At 38.7% G+C, this 21,304-nt stretch overlaps 2 protein-coding genes across 2 annotated transcripts; one reads left to right on the top strand and one right to left on the bottom strand.

Annotated features, from left to right (window-relative positions):
• Positions 1–40: 40 nt before the first annotated feature.
• Positions 41–14,366, top strand: Fancl (E3 ubiquitin-protein ligase Fancl). Its single transcript, XM_019058662.2, has 9 exons — positions 41–313; positions 4,238–4,354; positions 5,028–5,084; positions 6,460–6,750; positions 8,003–8,156; positions 10,081–10,205; positions 11,810–12,046; positions 12,856–12,930; positions 14,156–14,366. The coding sequence occupies exons 1-9, from the start codon at positions 218–220 to the stop codon at positions 14,180–14,182; spliced, it is 1,179 nt and encodes a 392-aa protein (XP_018914207.2). The 5' UTR covers positions 41–217; the 3' UTR covers positions 14,183–14,366.
• Positions 14,367–14,913: 547 nt separating this feature from the next.
• On the bottom strand, positions 14,914–20,280 carry LOC109042122 (allergen Tha p 1). Its single transcript, XM_019058691.2, has 3 exons — positions 20,125–20,280; positions 18,146–18,366; positions 14,914–15,631 (listed from the first exon to the last, which is right to left on the bottom strand). The coding sequence occupies exons 2-3, from the start codon at positions 18,357–18,359 to the stop codon at positions 15,435–15,437; spliced, it is 411 nt and encodes a 136-aa protein (XP_018914236.2). The 5' UTR covers positions 18,360–18,366; positions 20,125–20,280; the 3' UTR covers positions 14,914–15,434.
• Positions 20,281–21,304: the final 1,024 nt, after the last annotated feature.

Raw genomic sequence — 21,304 nt, 5'->3', positions numbered from 1 at the left:
GTTGGACTCTCTGTAATCTGCAAACTTGTTTGTTTACATATTTGATGAGTGATGGTTTTCGAAGTGATAACATGGACATGGACCAAGAGAATAAATGTGATAAGACAGTAATGATAAGTGGTCAATAAGCTGTGATATTTAATGCAATAAAAAATGTATCTTTTACCGGCTCTCAGTTGATTGTGATAAAGAGTATTTAAGTTTAATAAGTGAAATCATGAATGAATTAATCACCCAAGCTTTCTTGAAGTTTCCGCTCCTCATCCCAAACCATAATTTTACCAAATGGAACGGCTATATTTCCTGTTCTAAAGTAAGTCTGCTTCTGTAACTTACATTTTTTTTAATAATGACCTTCCAAGTTGTTTATAGTTTTAAATCAATGCAATGTATGAATGGCAAATTCAAACTGAGCTGAGTCTGAAGAAATTGAAGGAGACCCGTAACATCCACTTTCTTCCGTCCTCCTAAATTTCTTTGATCATTGACCCGACTTGGGATTTCTACCAGTACCTAAAGTCATCAAAAAACAAATTCCTGGCATGACTTAACTCTTGCCGAGGTACCAAGTTTTAGACGTGCTCCCTCCAGGGCGCTTAAAAGACTTTTAAACTTTTTCCCACCTTTTGTTTAGTCTAGAATGACTATTGATTTGAACTCATCGAAAGTAAATTTTGAGCAAACTTATACCTAACTTTTCTCTAATTTCAAAAATGAGAACACCTCAATGCGTGATGATAACCAGCGCAGAGATACAACTACCTTTCGGTGCTTGATGGATGTCCATGTTGCATCTGCAAAATTGAAGGCGCACTGGCGCGGAGCGTGAAACAGCAATGCTTAGCTCTATGCTGCCCACCTTCTTTGTCCATTGCAACCATCCGCCTCCTCAAATAGGATCCCTCCATATCCCTTTTGTTTTCTTTGTCTATAGCTTTGTCTAAAGCTATGTCTATGGTCATATAGTAACTTGTTTTGCTCAAGCATATAACAGCGGATTGACGACTCATTTTTAGTACCTACTAATATTTTTTCGGTTTAAAATGGGATTGTTTTTTTCTTTTTCGAAACGTTCAAAATTTTTTATTTTTTCATCTTCTGTGTGTTTTGCAACCTTTCCTTAAAGTTCCCTAACTATGGCTCCAGCCCAAAGCTCCGGGGCTCGGAGCCGGAGTCTGGAGCTTTCAAAGTGACTGGAGCCAGCTCCACGGCAGAGCCTAATTGGAGCTCTGGTCTGAGGGTAGCTCCGGTCTGAAGCCCGATTCGGAGCCTCGGACCGGAGCTACATGAGACCTGGATCCCAATTCAAAGCTCCGAACCGGAGCTAGCTCTGACCTAGGAGCCCAATTTGGAGCTGGCCCCGGACCCTTGGCTGCCAATGAGGTGTTGATCAGAATCGGAAGAAATTTTCAAACAAGGCCCGAATGTGTCTGTCCTATTTTTGGCTGCACTGAAAAAAAAAAAAAAAAAAAAAAAAACACATTGGATCTAGAGTCCAGACTCTTGGAAACATTGACAAGAAAAAATACTCTCGATTCAATCAAATTTTTGCTTAAATCAAAAGGAAATCCGCTCAAATTAAGAGGCTTGGTTCTTGATTTAAGCTAGATTCTGATTGAATCAAGAGTATTTTTTCTTGTCGATGTTTTTATGAGTCTGAGATCTAGATCCAATGTGTTTTTTTTTTCCAGTGTGTGTTGTTCAAGTAGCGTTGAAGCACAAATGCAATAATGACAAACGGAACCAACACAATATAGAGATATAGCACGGGAAAGAAAGTGCGCGTTGATGACGGCGCAGAGATACGACTATTCGTGCTCGATGGATGTCCGAGTAGCATCTGCAAAATTGAAGGCGCGATGGCGCGAAGCGAGAACTCGCAATGTCCCGCTCCATGCTGCCAATGAGATGTTGGTCCGATTCGAAAAAAAAATTTAAAAAACGAAGCCTGATTAGATACGTCTCTCCGATCTTCGGCTGTGTTGCCCACGTAGCCCTTAAAGCACCACTACACAACAGACAAACGGAACCAACGTAGCATGAAAATAGAGTAAGGAAAAAAACGCGCGTTGATGACGGCGCAGAGATACAACTATTCGTGCTTGATGGATGTCCGGGTAGCATCTGTAAAATTGAAGGCGCGATGGCGCGAAGCGAGAACTTGCAATGCTCCACTCCATGCTGCCAATAATGAGGTGTTGATCAGATTCGAGAGAAAAATTTAAAAAACGAAGTCTGATTAGATACGTCTCTCCGATCCTCGGCTGTGTTGCCCGCGTAGCCCTTAAAGCACCACTACACAACAGACAAACGGAACCAACGTAGCATGAAAATAGAGTGAGGGAAAGGACGCGCGTTGATGACGGCGCAGAGATACAACTATTCGTGCTTGATGGATGTCCGGGTAGCATCTGTAAAATTGAAGGCGCGATGGCGCGAAGCGAGAACTTGCCATGCCTCGCTCTATGCTGCCAACGGCGAGTTGTCGCTTCAGATTCGGGAGGATGGATTAAAAACGCTGATTAAGTTACTGATGATTGCCTACAAGTGCAAAAACTTACTATTAAATCTCAAAAACAGAGACACGTTTGGCCTGAAGCAACACTCCATGTACCCTCTAACTCTCAAAAATACGCGAAGGAATCAAATCGGACCAAATCAAGACAAGCGAGTTTTACAAAGTGCTTTGGCGTTCGAGTTGTTTTGAGAATGACTGGACTTTCCGATGTTTTTTCGGTCTTAAAAATCAGTTGTTCTGCTTGTCACTTTGCAACACGATGTATTTATGCCGAAGCAATACCGATTCACCAATAACTCAATTTTCGATTCTTTAGCGAGGAGAATCGTGGGCAACAAACAGCGCGCCGGCAAACATAGTGTTTACGGTGCCTTCAACACCATAGAAATACTTCAAACATTACACCAAGTTATGTCGTGTCAATTACCTATACTTCCTTTGTCAAATATACAATGTGTTTGAAGGTGTGAACGGTACCCAAGCCAACCACAGCGTCAGACACGTTCCACTAACCTACCTATATGTCAGGTAGCAATACTTCATAACTAAAATAATTCTCCGTTGGACAATTTCAATGGATAAATTAAAATTTTTCATACCAGGAGGACGACTTTTTCAATTCTGGAAAGTTTGTCGCCTGCTGAATCCCCTGGTAAAAATTGGCGATAAGAGCTGCGTTTCAAAATACCATAGGATTTTTTATAGCCAGCTAAATGCGGCCACAGAAAATCATATAGCTGGCCGTAGAATGCGGAGAAAATCATACGGCCGGGCTCTACGAAGCGATAAAACATTATGCAGCCGGGCTATACTTCCTATCGCCGGGCTTTACACTTTATCGCCTGGCTGTTGCTTTTTCGCCATCGATTATAAAAGGCTACAAGAAATTGTGTAGAAATTCGTGTGCTTTGGAAATCATTAAGTTTGATACGGAACCACCTTAATATTTACAAAACACACATTAAACTCGTATTTTCCTTTAATACATATTTTTTTTTTCCATCAATTCAAATGAGAATAATCCATACAGGATGTGCAAATATTTCAAAATCATGAGTTGAATGACGCTGACTCCACCAGATTAAATATCAGAGCCTAATAGAAAGCGGAGCGGCGACGCATTGGCGCCTACAAACCTAACAGGGATACTGCACGCATTGCGCAACGCGTGAAGTATCCCTGTTAGGTTTGAAGGCGCCAATGCGCGTTTCGCGCTGGCTGCCCGCCTGCCGCGCCGCAGCGTGCCACGGCACTTGAAGCAACTATTTCACACCAGAGATATCGCACAGTATCATACGAAACTGAAGGCGCTCTAATATATTAGGAATGACAGGAATCCATCAAAAGTACGAAGCTTTCCTCGCAAAATAAATCAAGATACTACGGCCCAAAAAGAGAGCAGTAGTCCTAAAACTCACTGAGTCCTAGCACCTGTAATAAATTAGTAACGCTTAGCATACCCTTTATCGCCTGGCTGTTACTTAATCGCCATCGGCTACAAAAGGCTATAAGAAATTGTGTAGCCGACTGTAGAGGCTATTGGAAATCTTACAGCCGGCTGTAGGTTTATGGTATTTTGGAACACAGATTCTACTGCCAATTTTTACCAGGGTCTGCCTATCTGAATCATGTCGACGTGTTCGGTAACTAACCAATGTGACAAATAAGTTTGCGTTGCTTGGACTGAACTATGAATGGAAAGGACTTTGTATTTTACAGGAGCAGGAACTGTTAATTTCAGTGGTTTGTCCAAAATTTCCATCTTTAGAAGGCACGATGGTCCGAGCGCCTACCTCCCTGGCAGTATCTCCACTGCAAAAAACCACTCTGCAAAATGTAAGTACTTTTAAAGTAGAAATGGACCATATTTTGCAATAAGGAACCTCCATTTTTGACTCATTTTAGGAACAACATATATGCCATTGGTTTCCTTATGCAGAAAGGTGATTTTGTGGAAGAGCCAGAGATAGTGACTCCTTGTTGCAAAATGTAATCCAAATTATATGCGATCCTGTCGTTTCAATTTGTTCTCCCTCTCTTAGAAAATTAACTAACTCGGAGCTTCCACACAGGCCAGGGGGAGCTCTGAGTTTTGAAATATGTAGTTTTCAACTCTTCAAGTTAAAGTTAAAAGTTTTATTTATTTTTTTCTATATTTTTTTTTATTTTTTTTTCTTTATTTTTTTTTATTTTTATTTTTTTTTACGTAAGATGATGAAGTCTTGTACAAAATTGTTATCTATTCACCTTTCTTATGTCAACACAGGAAAAAAAATTGTTCGCTGCATAGTATGCCAAATACAGGGTTTATGTAGAAAATTTTGAACGTCGTATCCTAACTGCAGGGTTCAAAAGAACGGAAGTGCTAAAATTTTGCGCACAAGATGAAAGTTTAAATCTCATACTTCTGATGATGACTTAAAGAAAAAGCTTTGGAGAATGTTTTTTTTGCCATCCTTTATCCCGCTGTCAAAGAGTTTCTTTTATTTTGTCGTTTTTTGTCTTTTAGATTATTAGAGGAGCAAACTCTTTTCTAGGCCTTCTGGGTGAACTGCAAATCTTCTTCGTGAGTACATATTTAGCTACCTATTGAAATATTTTAACTGCTCTTTTGATACTCACCAAAACTGAACCTATGTGCACTTGATACTAGACTTGTTTAGTTCCCAAATAACGACATAGGTATTACCATCACATTCAAACTTTTTTTCTATTTTTGGAATATTTTAGAATAACAATAAAAAATAAAAATGAAATCATAGGTATATTTTGTTGAATACTTCTTAAAAACGCCAAAAATTCAATAATCAATTTTAATGGAGCCGAATTAAGGGTTTTTAGAGTGTGCTAATGCATGTGTGGCTTAAGATTTTGGTAGGATCGAATTATTCTAGCTTTTTTTCTCCTCCTCCCTCCTCGTTTTGAATTTTCAGAAAAAATTTGCGGTACGAGAATTTTTTTTTAACTCCAGTCAATGGCTTCAGTTTTTTTCGCAATATTTTTCCGTACTTGGCTGTCAGCGAATTTTTAATGAAGGTAAAGGACCTACTTTTGAAAAAGAGAAGATACACTTTTCCGGACAACGCGCGACGCTATGTCTAGAAATTCAAACCCCGGCTCTGATTTTGATTAATTATACCTGTTTCTACCTGTGATTGAATCGTTCCCTTCCCAGAATAATATCATAAGCGCCAATTTGTCAACTTTACAGGGAATGCAAAGCATCGCTTTGATGCTCTACGTCGGCCAGAATGGGTCAGTTTCGCTGGCATCAGAATCATGTTTTGATGCTTGATTCGTGTAGATGAGTCTAAAACAATAAGATCTGTCCAAACAGAAACTTTCTACGTTCAATATTAACCAAAGTATCGCGCTTTGAAACATTCGGTTTATGATGTCATCGACAGCGGGAGTGACACCATTGGTTTCTTCCACTTTCCTTTAATCCGAGTTTCACGTTGAGTAACTAGTGATTTGTGCTTCCCTGACAAATGAGAGCAAGGTGGAAGAAACCAAAGGTGTCACTACCACGGTGGATGACGTCATAAACCAAATTTTTCAAAGCGCTATGTCTCCGTCAAAATAGAACGTAGAAAGTTGCTATTAGGACAGATCTTACTTTTATCCGGTCGACAATAATCAAGCGTCAAAACACGATTATGAAACCAGCAAAACTAACAAATTGTAAAAATTGCGCTTGTTATAATCTTCCCGACAAGGGACGAAATAAGATGATTCCGAAGCTAATAAAACAATTTTTGAAAAATTTAAAAAGCTCTTTTACGACGATTTTTAAATTAAAAAATATGTAATTAACAAATTGTCGCGAGTGAGTTTTTTAAATTTTTTAAAATTTGTTTTATTAATTATCTTAACTGTGGAATTATCGCTCCCTTTTTTATACATCGATTCCAATGTTTTACCTATTCTTCTCGATCCAGGCATCTCTGCTGCCGAACGAGACACCTTCGGTCCACAAAGACATTCAGGCATCTAACAAATCAAACGTATTCGAGTCTGCGCGTGACATCTTGGCCGAGCTGACGGACAAAGTTGGGCTCGATGCGTTACATTCTCTGTCCGGCGATCTCAAGAAGCTCATTTTACTTCACATTGATGACAGCGAGAGAGAGCATCGGTTAGAACTGAAAATTCCCTCCAACTATCCGAAGGATCGTCCTGAGATACTGTCCATTGATTTGCCGGAAGCCGTTCAACCACAATTCGCTGAAGTTAGTTGATTTACATGTTATTCCGTGTACAGGGAGTCTACAAGTCTGAAACTAGTACCGATTTTTTAAGAGCGTTCTAGAAGTACTAAAGAGGGCGGAAATTCCGCAAGAAGGTCCGGCATTTTCGTCATCTTCACTGGAAAAAAAAAACACACATTGGATCTAGAGTCCAGACTTTTAAAAACTTCGACAAGAAAAAATACCCTTGATTCAATCGGGTTTAGATCAAGAACCAAGCCTCTTAATTTGAGCGGATTTCCTTTTGATTTAAGCTTAAATCTGATTGAATCAAGAGTCCGTTTTCTTGTCAATATTTTCAAGAGTCTGGACTCTAGATCCAATCTGATTTTTCTCCAGTGTTTGTCTCAATTTGAGCGAGAAATTCGAAGTTTTGAAATTGTTCGAATTTCGTCAAATGAAGGTACTGAAAAAGTACTGGGTTTTTGTATTGAGGAGATACTGGATTTCTTGGGAATGTACTGAAAAAATACTGTAAAAGTCCTGATTTTTGACCAGCCTGTTTTAGTAGACACGCTGGAAAATATCCAGACAGTGGCAATTTTTCAAATTAGCAACACTGTTTTCCTCCATTTAAATACATCAACTTTAATTGAGACAAGCTGCCTCATAAAGAATAGATTGTTTTACGTATTTGTACATTGTAATTTTCTTTTTTTTATATTAAACTAGCCTGTTAGGCGCCTATACGTAATTACGTAAAGTAATACAGAAAGGAGTAAAGAAAATACGGAACCAAACTTCAAAGACAGTGCTCAATTTTCATTGAAGCATTGCAAGTTCTGAATTGAGGGAACTGGCTCTCTTTTTACTTTCATCTTTTTTTAATATCGTGGTTCAGCAATTTGGAAGCTTTTTCGTGGAAAACTCGAAAGAAAAAGTTGTCTGCTCCCTGCTGCCATGTCTTCATATGTTTTATGTCACTTAACATTTCCTCATTCTGCCGCGCTACGGAAGAACGCCGTATGTACCTTCAGGCGTTGTCAAATTTCTATTGATAAAAAACGAATTTCCTGGTGAGCTTATGTATATTTTTCTTTTCATTTCTCGGATAATTTTTTTCGCAATTTCACCTAAAGTTCCAGAAAATTTCAAGAAAAAATATTCATAACTTTCCTAAAAAATAAACATTTTATGGGTGGAAATTTGGCAACGTTCGAATGCTCATACGGCGTTCTTCCTTAGCACGGCAGCACTGTAATGTGGTTTTTGATCCGCTCGTTTCTTGTTTCAGTTACACTCGATCAGTGATTTTTACCAACAGTTTACATGTGTGATTCAGTCATTGCAAGGATTTTGGCAGGCGTGCGATACTTTACGTATGAACGTCAATGTACTTGAACCTAGAGACCCTATGTTTAAAGACACCGTATGGCGAATAGCAATCGGTAAGTTACACAAATGTAAAATGCAAAATGCAATATAATAACAGTCTCTGACCGGACTCTTTCACCAACGCAATGTACTACTGCAGCATTGCTGCACGGTTTTCACTCGCTGCCCTGCTATTTTCGATCTTACAGAGCAAAAAAATCATCTGAGTTTAAATTTCAGACAAAAATTTGCAATTTTTAATTGATGACAACACTGGAAAAAAACACATTGGATCTAGAGTCCAGACTCTTAAAAACATCGACAAGAAAAAATACTCTTGATTCAATCGGATTTCAGCTTAAATCAAGAACCAAGCCTCTTAATTTGAGCGGATTTCCTTTTGATTTAAGCTTAAATCTGATTGAATCAAGAGTCCTTTTTCTTATCAATGTTTTCAAGAGTCTGGATTCTAGATCCAATGTGTTTTTTTTCCAGTGAAGTTTGAAGAAAACAAAGGCACGGACTTAAAACAGCGTCTTTCAATGCTCCAGAAATTCGAACGTGTGGGTGAGAAAAGTACTGCCACGCGAGCGTTTACTACGTACTTTAACTTCCATCGCAAGAGAGCAGAGAAATTCATCTTTTCAGAATTCAGACAGAAAATTATACAATTTTTTGTTGATGACAAGTTCAATGCAATTGCAATGCATTTAAAGAAACGGTCACCTAAAACAGCATGTGTCATTGTTCTGGAGACTTGAACGCGTGGGTAAGAAAAATACGGTGCGCGAGAACGTGTTTTAACTTTCATCGCAACTTAACCAATGGGTCATTAAACCTTGCATTTTTTGTTCGATATTCTGAAAGTACCAGGTGTGTACAGATCACGTGGTCATCCATTGCTTTTTTAACCAAAATCCTGGATCGCTTTTAAAAAACCCGAAGGCTCGAAAGGAATTTCAAACGCGCCGCAATGGCGGAAAAATGTCGGAAGTGATTTACTACGGTAGTCAAATCGCTATCTCCTCTCGTTTTCCACTAATTTTTGTTAAAATAAAACGCATTTCAATGTGTTTACTAGGGATAACAGGAATGAGATTCGATGTTTTGATTCTAAAGATATAGTTTCGACTTTCCTATTGTTTATTTCATGTACGCTGGAAAAAAAAAAACACATTGGATCTAGAGTCCAGACTCTTGAAAACATTGACAAGAAAAAGGACTCTTGATTCAATCAGATTTGAGCTTAAATCAAAAGGAAATCCGCTCAAATTAAGAGGCTTGGTTCTTGATTTAAGCTTAAATCTGATTGAATCAAGAGTATTTATTCTTGTCGATGTTTTTAAGAGTCTGGACTCTAGATCCAATGTGTTTTCTTATTTCCAGTTTATACAAGGAGTAGAAAGACATTCGGCGGAAGTCGCAGAAACCGCTACTCGCTTCTGATTGGTGCCGGATGACATCATTCGGTTCGGCGCGAAAGCGGGATGCTTTATAAATTTGCGGGAAAATTGCGTTTTTTGAACTGTGTATTACTCAGTTTCTGAGTCACTTTTTCGCATTTTAAAGTGCGCATTGTGTTCTCTGCGTTATTTACCTTCGGATAAGGGTATATCGAAGTAAAAATTCATTCATGGTTTAGTAACTTATTTGTTGCGCTAATGTAGTCCCATCTATACCCACCAGAGACTTGAACGCGTGGGTAAGAAAAATACGCGAAAGCGCACCATAACTTTCATCGCAATTTAATTAATTTACTGCGCTAATCTAGTTCATTCTATACCTAGGTTCCTAACAACTGGATTTATTACGAGATTCTTGTGCTACTGAAATTAACGAACTCTCCGCTGCGATTATTAAATATAGACTGTTGATAAATCAAAGTTATACTGAGTGATACTTTTCCGATTGCTGTTAGCTTTAACGACTGAAAACTTCCTTGTTTGTACTGTTTGTTATTATATTTCCATAATTTGAAATGAACGTTATTGTTTCCAGCGAATGACGTTTTTGCATCCTTAATCCTTAACCCACTGGAAGTTCAAAATTGTCCGATTATCCGCATTGTCGGCAATAGAAAAGATAGTTTAGAGTTTGAAGCTATTCTGGAGAAAAACTTGAAGGCAAGTGTAAATCATCATTTCTGGAATTCATTACTTTTAAAATCTGTTTCCTAACCCCCGGTAACTTCAGCTTCGTGTCGAATACTCTATCTTATGTTTAGTTATTTGTTCTTTTGCATTTCATCCCCTACTCCAAACTTAATCAGTCGAGCTCTACTAACTACTCTTAAGTAAAATGAATTGAACACTTTTGATGGATGAACCACTTTCATAGAGCGAAGAAGAGACATCAATAAAGGCCCTCTTTGGGCCCACTATTGTTCTCCTCCACTGTGCAATTTTTATTTTATCACTGAGGGTCTATTTTTTGCAAAACACATCATGATACTAATACTGACCTAAACATGGGTATGAAGGCTGATTTTGGCGAAAAGGCAAATTTTGCAGTTTTGCGGTCGAATGCCGAAAAATTCAGACCCATTTTTAGGCCAGTATTAGACCCGAAAAGAGATCGGCAATGACCATCTCATGGCGCATACCGTAAAATATAAATCTTTCAATGAGCAAAAAATTCAGGCAGGAAATTGAGCGAGGGTGGGTTCAAAAACGGTCCTTATCGACACCCTTCATTTCTCACGTACTTTGTGAAGTTAGGAGCAAGTTTTAGGCTTCTTGATGCGCTCGTCAATTTTTTTTGCCGAAATCACACACTGCATTTGGCAGCTGAATATGGAAGTTAACACTCAACAGTCATCGCTCAACGGCCGAACTTTCGCAAATTCGAGTTATTTTCATCCAGATTCGTATCAAATCTAATCGAATTGTTTAGACAAATCCGACATTATCCGATGGTCGCAGAGAATCGTTGCTGAATTTTGCGCGACACGTTGAAAATTCAGGCATCGGGCCGATGACTTCCACATTCGAGCCACATTTAGGTCCCACATTCAGCGTGTGATTCCGGCATTTGAGCCGATTCCAAATAAATAAATAAAAAAAAAATTAAAGCAATTAAAATAACTCTTCTCTTTGCTCCAGTAAAAGTTTTCGTTGGGCTCATCACCATACTTTGACCGGATGCCCAGTTTTGTCATACTTGTTTTTGTTTGTTCACATTATAAATGGAGATGTTGCATGTGTGAGGAATTTGCGTTTTGACTGTTGATTCTTATATAAAAGTTCGCGAGAAACACGATGGTGCCACTGGTTTTCTCTTAAATCATCTCCCAAGCTCAAAAAAGCTCTCAAGTTGAGGCCAAAATGGAGGGGATATCCCACGCTATCTTGAGAGTCCAACTCTACATCAAGATAAACTCTCCATGCAAAGATAGGGAGCAAATACATTGACAGGGCTGCCACCTTATTTGGGGACTCTAAAACTGAAATCACGGCAACCCTGTCAATGTATTTGCTCCCTATCTTTGCATGGAGATTTTGTTTTGATGTAGAGGTGGACTCTCAGAATAGCGTGGGACATTCCCTCCATTTTGGCTTCAATTTGAGAGCTTTTTTTGAGATTGGGAGTTAATTTCAGATTAAACCAGTGGCCACATCGTGTTTCTCGCGAACTTTTACATCAGAATCAACAGTTAAATCACAAAGTCCTCACACATGCTACATCTCCATTCTCTTCAATTTTTTCAAAATCCTGTCCTTCCATGCAGGAGCTTGAGTGGGACTCCGAAAGAGATTTGCTGGATAATTTAGGACGTTTGCTGGAAATCACCGAGTTTCCTCCACCCGTCGAAGAAGAGGACGAGAGGATCGCCGACAGTCAGTTGTTCCAAGCTCAAGAGTGTTGCATCTGTTTCACCTCCAGGGCCGATGATAATTCTGCTCCGCATAAATATTGCAACAACGAAAAGTGTAACGCCTATTTCCATTATGGATGCTTATTGGAGGTACGTCTCGCTTTTGCTGCATGTAATATACAGGGTGATCCAGTGTTAAACGGCCAGACTGCAGGAGCCGAAACACCCCCAAATTTCCCTCTTCAAATTGAGATTTCATTTTTTTTTATCATTAATTGTTTTTGATTTCAAGGCATAAAAGCACAGGAAATTACTAATTTTCATGGGATTTGGTTCACAACCGTTGCCAAAATTCAGGAACAACTATTTACTTTCCGAAATTTTGGGGGACCGTAGCTCCGACTGGGGGCACTTTCGGAAAAAACGTTATACAACAAGAATGTCTTATTTTTACCCATAGAACACATTCCTGCAGTCTGACCGTTTAACTCAGGGTCACCCTCAGTGGCGTGGCGTGCTTTGCGGTATATCGATTGCTCTGTCATTTAAACCTATGGAAAAGGATCGATTAACAGGGTGTTCGCAGCGAACACCTTAATAATCGATTCTTTACCATAGGTTTAAATTACATAACGATCGATGTATCGCATTTCACGCCACGCCACTGGTCACCCTTTATACCACTTCACCCGTAAAAATAAATCCTCAGGATTTTAGCCAAGAATTCTCGTAATCTGGAAAACCCAGGAAAATACTTGATCAGGCTTATCCGCACTGCAATATATTCTCCATAAAAATTTTAAATAAGTGAAAATTTCACCCTTCAAATGACTGCAACATACGTATCCTTCATGAATATTTCCTAAAACTTAAAGCTTATCAAAAGTGATATTCGCTTTGTGTACACTTCTGTCACAGTTTTCTCTATATTTATTTCATTCTTCATTTTTATTTTACAGTGGTTTCAGTCCCTGCCAACTGGCGAAGTCTGTGATTCTGACTTTATCTCTGGCGACTGTTTGAATTGCGGCTGTGTAAGTACTTTGACTTTATTCCAATTAAGTCCTTTTTTTGTTCCATTTTTTTTTTCTTCAATTTTCGGAATAGAAGCATTTTCTTGCAGTCCCTTTCCCCTCCTTTATCCTGACTTTATCTCTGGCGACTGTTTGAATTGCGGCAGTGTAAGTACTTTGACTTTATTCCAATTAAGTCCTTTTTTTGTTCCATTTTTTTTTCTTCAATTTTCGGAATCGAAACATTTTCTTGCAGTCCCTTTCCCCTCCTTTTACTCCCTCGCGACCAAGTATGCATTCCTCAGTTTTTGAACATTTTAATCACATGTTTTCTGGAAACTCTCGAAAGGAATGCGCCGATCTTTGGTGTGTATTTTGGACCTCAACTTGTAATTACGTTTTTCAACTAATCCATGGCGATTCCCCATTCGTGCGTTTGTCACAAGTTTTTAAAATTTGACATGATCGAATCTCCATAGATCAGCAAAAATTAAAAACATCCATTCAAATTCAAGTTTTTACCCCCAGTATTAGTAAGTACATCTCCGTTCAAAAAACACGACCGATGGCATCATCCATCTACCGCGTTAGTGCCAGTGGCGTGGCGTGAATTGCGATGTATCGATTGTTATGCCATGTAAATCTATGGTATAAAGAATCGATTATTAAGGTGTTCGCTGCGAACACTCTGTTTATCGATCCTTTTCCATAGGTTTAAATGACATAACAATCGATACATCGCAAAGCACGCAACGCCACTGGTTAGTGCTTGTTAAACTCTCGTTCCGAGGACTTATCAATATACCTGTGGACCAGTGGCGTGGCGTGCTCTGCGATATATCGATTGATCTGCCCTTTGAACCTATAAAAAATGATCGATAAACATGGTGTTCGCAACGAAAACCTCAATGATCGATTTTTAATCATACCATAGCTTCAAATGGGGAAATATCGACAATCGATCATTTACGCCTAGCCACTGCTGTGGATGTAGAGGACTCTTTGTCTTCTTAATTGTTCATTGTCAGAGCTAAAATGGCATAAATCATGGAACATAAACTAACACCGTAACGTATAGGTAAATTCAACCGAAGTGTTTTCTGAAAGCCAATATCTCTGTTAAAACCGGACTTGGAGCCTTAGCGCTTGGATAAACAACTTTCGTGTATGATCTTTTACTTTCTTCTGATTGAACTGCTAAACTACTTAATTATTACTGATAAAAACCCCTTCCGTTTTGTTTCAGAAAATTTTATGTCCTGCACAGAAATGATGATATGATAGAAGACTCTAAGCGAGACTTGAACTGACCACAAACTGTGATAATTTTACGTTTAAGCACTAATTATAACTAATAGACAATTCAGTTTCTTCCTTCTCTGAAACGCCTATTTCCCATTAAAAATTGTACTCTATTTTTCTACGCATTCAAAAATACAAAACATCTCTAAATGTAAGTACATCTCCAACGGTTTTTTCCCATTTTTCAAACCTTTACCCCACATTTTCTATCTCCATGATCACTCATTGTCAGTTAACTGATTGCGCGTAACCATGAAAAATTGTACTTAAATATCGTGCAAAATAAATGTCTTGTCAGACGTTAATTTCCCTCTTCCTTTAAAGCTGCAGCACAGTATTTCGCCACCTCCCGGCCAAAGTATCACAAGCTCTATGCGACGTTTAAAAATTTCCGTCGCCATTTTATTTTTTTACAGAGAAATTGTTCAACGAAGCTGTCCGAAAATGTCACTGAATTTTCTTTGTGCTGCCGATAAAATTCAGTGAAATTTTCAAATAGATTTAACCAACAATTTCTCCGGAAAAGAATAAAATGGCGGCGGAAATTTTGAAGCGTCGCATGGCGCTTACGATACTTTGGTCGGAAGGTGACGATTTGTAGAACGCCAACTCGATTATGTTATGGCTAAAAGGAGCGGCAAAAAGAAATAGGTAGAAAGAGGTTAGCATGCGTAGCATAATTATACAAATTCAATCCAAAAGTAACAATTAAAAAATGAGACTTGTTAATAAGTAAAATGTTGACAAGTACGACAGAAATAACTTTTTTTTCGATGTTTGTTCATAAGAAGATATTGAGGAACTTAAAAAATGACAGAATATTCATTTCTTCTTTGGTTTATCTTTATTTTTTTTTTATTTTTCCTCCGTATAGATGTTTAAACTTTACGAGAGCAGGAGTACTCAGCAATTATTCGCCAAGAAAAAAGTGCTCCAACATGCGCTCTGCTGTGCTAAGGAAAAACGTCTTATGAACATCCGGGAGTTGCTAAATTTCCCGTCTTAAAATATAAATTTTTGAGACAAATCGTGAATATTTCTACTTGAAAGCTTTCGATACCGTAGATCACATTGCGAAGAAAATCTGTTGGAAAATTAGACGGAAAATTCTCACAAATTTTCCTGAAAATTCTTATTTTACCGAGAGAAATTTGGCAACGCACAGTGGTTCATACGACATTTTTCCATAGCACTTAGTAGCGCTTGGGAGCATCGAAAAGTCTTTAAGCCTGGCCGGTTTCTTTTTTTAACTTCTCCATCAGCGGTTTCGTCAACTTATCCTCTGGGTCCCATCGTTTTGCCAAAACCGTCCACGCGTCTTGGTGCTCCGTCTGCAGAATCTCCAATATGTCTAGCGAGCCTTTCTTCTGTTTATCTGTGCATTTCTTGCATTCCGTGGCTAAAATGTCCGGCAATTGGTCTGAAAGGGAACGATCAAAAATTAAATATGCAAAATAATTCTTAATGTATTATTTTAATGTATCATGTTGTCTGGTTGATGCGTTCTAACACTCAACGTAATCGCCAACAAAAACGGCTGCGATTGACGCCACACGGTGGATCGAGTCAATCAGAGAGGTCGAACGTGAAATTCTCAACTAAAACTGCAAATTTTGTTGTTTATTTTGTGACATTTGAAATTTTAAGGGGTGTCTCTAGAAGAAACTTTCACGAGGAAACCAATCAAACCACTTTTAGAAACTCAACATTGTGTATAAACGAAGTTTTAAGCTTTTAAAGTTTTTGGTCCGATCTCTCCTATTGACCCGATCCACTGTTCGCCTTCCCAGTAAATTATACCCGATTTGGTTTGTTGACCGATGCGATTCTGGATTTAGCGTTTAAGTGCACATTTTACGGGTCGATCCCCAGTCAGCATTTTTCAATTGAAAAATCGCGATCATTTTGAAATAAAATTGCGATTTTTTTAAGATTTTTGGCGATAAAATCGCTAGGGTCAACATCTGAGCGATTACCCATAATCTTGTCGCAGTTTAATCCTTATAAAATGTTCGATGGAATCGAAATTTTATCTCAATTTATCTCGATTTTTTTGTCTCATAATATCGCGATAAATCGACGTCGATAAAATTGCGATACATTCTCCGATTGAATCGCAACTTATCGCACACCGCTACTTGGGTCGCGAACTCGCGATCTGTCCAAGCCGATTTGAATGAGCCATTATCAGCGGTGAGGCGTAAATGATCGATCATCGATATTTCCCGATTGGAAGCTATGGTAAAGAACCGACTATTCAGCTACTCGTTGCAAACACCATGTTTATCGATCCTTTCCCATAGGTTTAAATGGCAGATGAATCGATATATTGCAAAGCATGCCACGCATTGATCATTAATGGCTTACGCGGATTCGGATCGTGGGCAGATCGCGATCGGCACAAGCGATATAAACAAGTGTATTTTATTCCCGCGCTTCGGAAAAAGTCCGTTGATTGAATCCAATCAGTTATATGAATCAGACTCATAGGTATGGGCCTATAGTGTACTGTTTTAACGATTTTTGTGATAATTTTGGAACGGCGCGACTCAGAAAGAAATGATAACGAGGACTTGAGATAAAAAGGAGAAGCCCTCGGCGCGGCGATCGGCATGTAACACATATCAGCGCCTACAAGACTGCACGAATACTTCACGCATTGCATCAAACACAATGCGGTCATTGCGGTCAGTGTGAAACGGATGGCGCCTACAAGAATGCATGAATACTTCACGCATTGCGCCAAACACGGTGCGGTCTGCGCGGCGCGGCGCGGCGGCGGAAGTTCAAATCATTGATCCACATTCATGTTTGTTTTTTCACATTTTTTCCGTTCATTTCTTATAAATGGAAGGCCTTGACCACACAGAGATAGGTTTACGGAACTAACTTTCGCGCAAAGTTCCGTGAACTTTTGCTAGTGGTGTTGACAGGGGTTTCCCAAAAAATGTGTTCAACACGAGTAAATGCGTATTATGCACCCCTCCCCCGCTGACACGTTCATTTGATGGTTTTTATCGAGTTTCAAACCGAATGAGAGGGGGGCGACAAAATACCGGCGGCCCATGGGCGGCAAGTAGGACTTTTTCACTAGGAGTATGCACTTTTTCCCCTTTAAATTTAATATTTTTTTATGGAAAGCCAAAACTTTTCTGGGAGATTTTTTAGATAATTATGAAGAGTGGACATTTTTACAATACTGTAATCGCACTGATTCCTTTTTGCTAAATGCGCTCCAATTAAGAGACTGCACATTAGAATTTTAAGTGTTGATGATGTTCCAGCTGGTGTGGAGACGTTACTACGTTCCATAATTCGAGAAAATCCAGATTTTGGAGAGCAAGGATTTTTCAAGTGCAATTGCAAAGGAAGTTGCGGCTCAAATAGGTGTGCTCCTGCAAGAAGAATGGAGGACTACGTTCATCAAAATGCCACAATTCATCTGCCTCTACGAACAAATATCTACAATCAGGTAAGCTTTCTCTGCCAAATATGTTTTGTTAAATGACCCGCAAACTGTCGATTTTACATCAGCCCGATTTTTTCGGGCCGATCGCGATCTGCTCGAGTTACATCTTGATCCGTGAAATCCCTTAATGATTCATTCAAAACGGCCCAGCGGGCTGATTATTGCAGTTCATAGACAAAGCTATGGACAAAGAAGAAACAGAGAGTGGAGCGATCCCATTGGTTGAAACTGGTGGTTTTTACATACTAAGGAGGAAAATGATGGACTAACTGAAAGGTCTCTTGTCGGTTGCCGTTACTTAATCTACTACGTACCTCCTTTGTCTATTTTAACCACTCGCTTCCATCAATTGGATCCCTCCGCCTCCGTATCCTTTTTGTCATCTTTGTCTATAGCTTTGTCTATCAATTTCAATAATCAGCTCGTAGGACTTCAAATTGTTGGAACTGCTAAGTTTGAACTTACCTCGCAATGCTTTGCCCTCTGCGGTGCAAGGTCCTTCGTCCAAAAGGCACTTGACATAATTATTGAGCAAACGTTTGCTGTTGAGGATGGATTTATAGTCAACATCGTCGTATTTATCGGAATATTTCTCTTCGTCCGGAACGGGTGTTGCACGGAGCACGTTGAAAACGCATACGCTGACGACAACTAGCAAAAGTACCCTGAATGTGCCCATTGTGGACCTTTAAACAAATAAAACGGATAGAGTAAGCAATATATTGTACTCAATACGTACGTAACGAACCTATGCAAGGAAAATAATGTGAAGATTATTTCCTTAATAAATAAAAATTATGCAAATCTGTTTTAATCAGTCATATTCATCATACGCGAGTCAAATTTCAAGTTTATTTTAATTTTTTTTGTCTATTTTTTTCCGAGGACTCACGCAAGTGTTCTGTCGTGCCAAGAAAAAACGTCGTATGAACTTTGAGATGTTGCCAAATTTCCTCTCATAAAATACGAATTCATGGGGGAAGCTGTAAATATTTTTCTTAATATTTTTCAGACCATTTTGTTTTCAATTCAATTTATAGAATATCTGGACGTTTCAAGGGAAAATGTGCATAAATTTCGTTAGAAATATATGTTTTATCCGGGAAATTTGGCAACTCTCGATTGTTTATACGGCGTTCCTCCTTAGCATGGCAGTGTTGTACCCTTGAGCAGACTTCTCAGAAATATGCTTGAGCCCCTCCAGAAAATATAAAAGATTTTGATAAATAATGGGTTACATATCTTCCATCTTTGAAATCGTACTTTGAAACTTATTCCGGTAAGAACAGCTCAAAATTGCGTCTGAGACGACTCAACTCTTCAAAATTTGCCCGAGAAGGATCCTTGGACCCCCCTCTGGAGGAATTCCCCAAAACCTCCTTATTGGGGTGCCGTCTGTGCCCCTATTAGACCCTACTTGATAAGGTGCCTTTCTACCATCCCACAAAAAGTTTCTATCGTTCCGCCCGAGGTTGCGCGATATTGTAAAGAGGTCAGTTAACGGTGGATAGTATCCACGCGGATTTTTGAAGCATTGACTCCACGAAACCTGGATTTTCTGGTGACCCTAGCAACACAGGCTGAGATAAATTACGATGAAATAATTGAATTCTCGCGATTACACGGAATTGTCGCGTATGTTGCCTATCAACTAATGGAAGGGGCTTCGCATATTGAAATTTATTGTATTGAATTTGCAATGCAGCAAGTTGCAATTTTTCTTAACGTTGCCCTTTGCCTAGCACTCTGATGCATGGAACTATTTTTATTGATTATTAAAATTATGTAATCCAATAATGTAAAAATATCGCTGATCTATATCGAAAAAAAAATCTGCGCCGAGCACTCAAGGTACCACTGAACTTCAGTACGACTTCAGTGACTGAAGTCGTACCTACCTAAGAATGAGGGTTTAATGGTAAGTCAAACATTTCACCGTTGATGATTTTTAGGAGCTTTCCTGATTTTTTTTAGAATAAGGTTGACTGGTTTTACAAGAGGCGCTTGTACATATTCTTCACTACACTTAGATTTTTTCCGTCACCAGTAAATAATATCAAAATTATTATTGGTACTTTTTATCGCACATAGGAAATTGTTTTTAAAAATATAATAATTCATTTTTAATTATTTCGATTAATATTCCAGTGCATCTGCCTGATCTGAATAATGCCCCCTCCCTCCTCAGACTCGCACTGGTACTTATTATAGCTCGAAAATTGTTGACTCTAATTGAAAATGCTGAATTTTTTGGCCTTGTTTCCCCCGTAAAATAGTGTAAACCCGGCACTATTTGATCACCTTGTATATTGTCTTTTAGTATTAACTTTCCTCCTTTTTTTCTAACCCCATTAATTCAATAAGTTATTGTACTCACATTGTACAGAGAGAGAAAACTGCAGAAGAATAGATATCCTAAGAATCGTCGAAATGTTCGTGCTTACCTCGTCAAAAAACGAAAGAAGAACGTCGCGTATGTATCCACTAGGTGACCACTTCACGGACTCATCACTGGAAGGAAAATCATTTCCCTTTTATTTTTATAATGATTTCCTGGTCTCATGGTCTCTTCTTTTTCTCCCATCTCTTCTCTCTTTCCAATATTCGCCGTTGCTTTTCCCACGAGTCGCCCTTAATATAATAATGCTAACTAATTAGCCGCGAACTTCCAATGCTTCATTATCATAAGTATAAACTAAGATGAACTTACGTCAAAGCTCTGAGTCATGAGTGCTATAATGAAATATTCCTTTCGTTAGTCGTAAATGTATGCAAGCTTTTTCTCCATCGCGTCTATTTTAGTAAACTCTAGCCGAAAAGGATCGACGAACTTTCCACGAATTATGCTGAAAATTGAGGTAGAGTGGAAAACAGACTGCCAGATTTCCGTTAGGGATATGTATTTTGCAAAATTGATTAGCGACACTGAAATTAGCTAAGTCACGTAATTTCAAAATGTTCCTGATGGATGAAAATTTTTACCACTTTTTTAAACTCGTTTAAATCGGACTATATTTTGGCCCATAATAAAATCCAATCAGAGTAAAAATATAGGAACCTATTATCTTTTTTTCTGGGTCAACTATTTTTCCAATTTGCTTTTTTTTTGTCCTATCGCCCAGAAGAAAATTCATTTTAAAATTTCGGTAATTTGGGCAGTCGCCGCAATGAAGTTCTATTAAAGTTCTATCGAAGCTCTATTTTCAGGATATCCCTCAAGTCCCTGCAAACTTACATTTTGAAGATAGTTCTTTTTTCTATCTCAAAAGTTAAACGAAAGTTTAAATTCCGCTCAGGATCGCTACAGACCAGGTAGAGAAAAAACTTGTAACTACCAAATTCGCAACTAGTTGCGAAGTCGCTGCAACTTTACATTTTGAAGATATTGCCTGATGATTTAGGCTATACCTACTGTGGTCCCACTGAACCTTTTTTTACTCGTCTTGGAAACTGATACGACGACCTTTAGAGGGTGATTTTAGGTCATTTCCTTTGAGAAACAACTCTTTTTTTTTTTATTCTAGCCCGTCGCATAAGTCTTTTTCAGCAGACGCAGACACGGTAATAGGACCTTTTCTAAAATAAATGCCCAAAGTCCAAAAAAGTCCATATCTGAAACATGTC

This window comes from Bemisia tabaci, chromosome 6, assembly GCF_918797505.1.
Source record: "Bemisia tabaci chromosome 6, PGI_BMITA_v3".
NCBI classification, from domain to species: domain Eukaryota; kingdom Metazoa; phylum Arthropoda; class Insecta; order Hemiptera; family Aleyrodidae; genus Bemisia; species Bemisia tabaci.
Note: the sequence above shows the minus strand (reverse complement) of the source record. Positions and strands in the feature narration are given on the sequence as shown.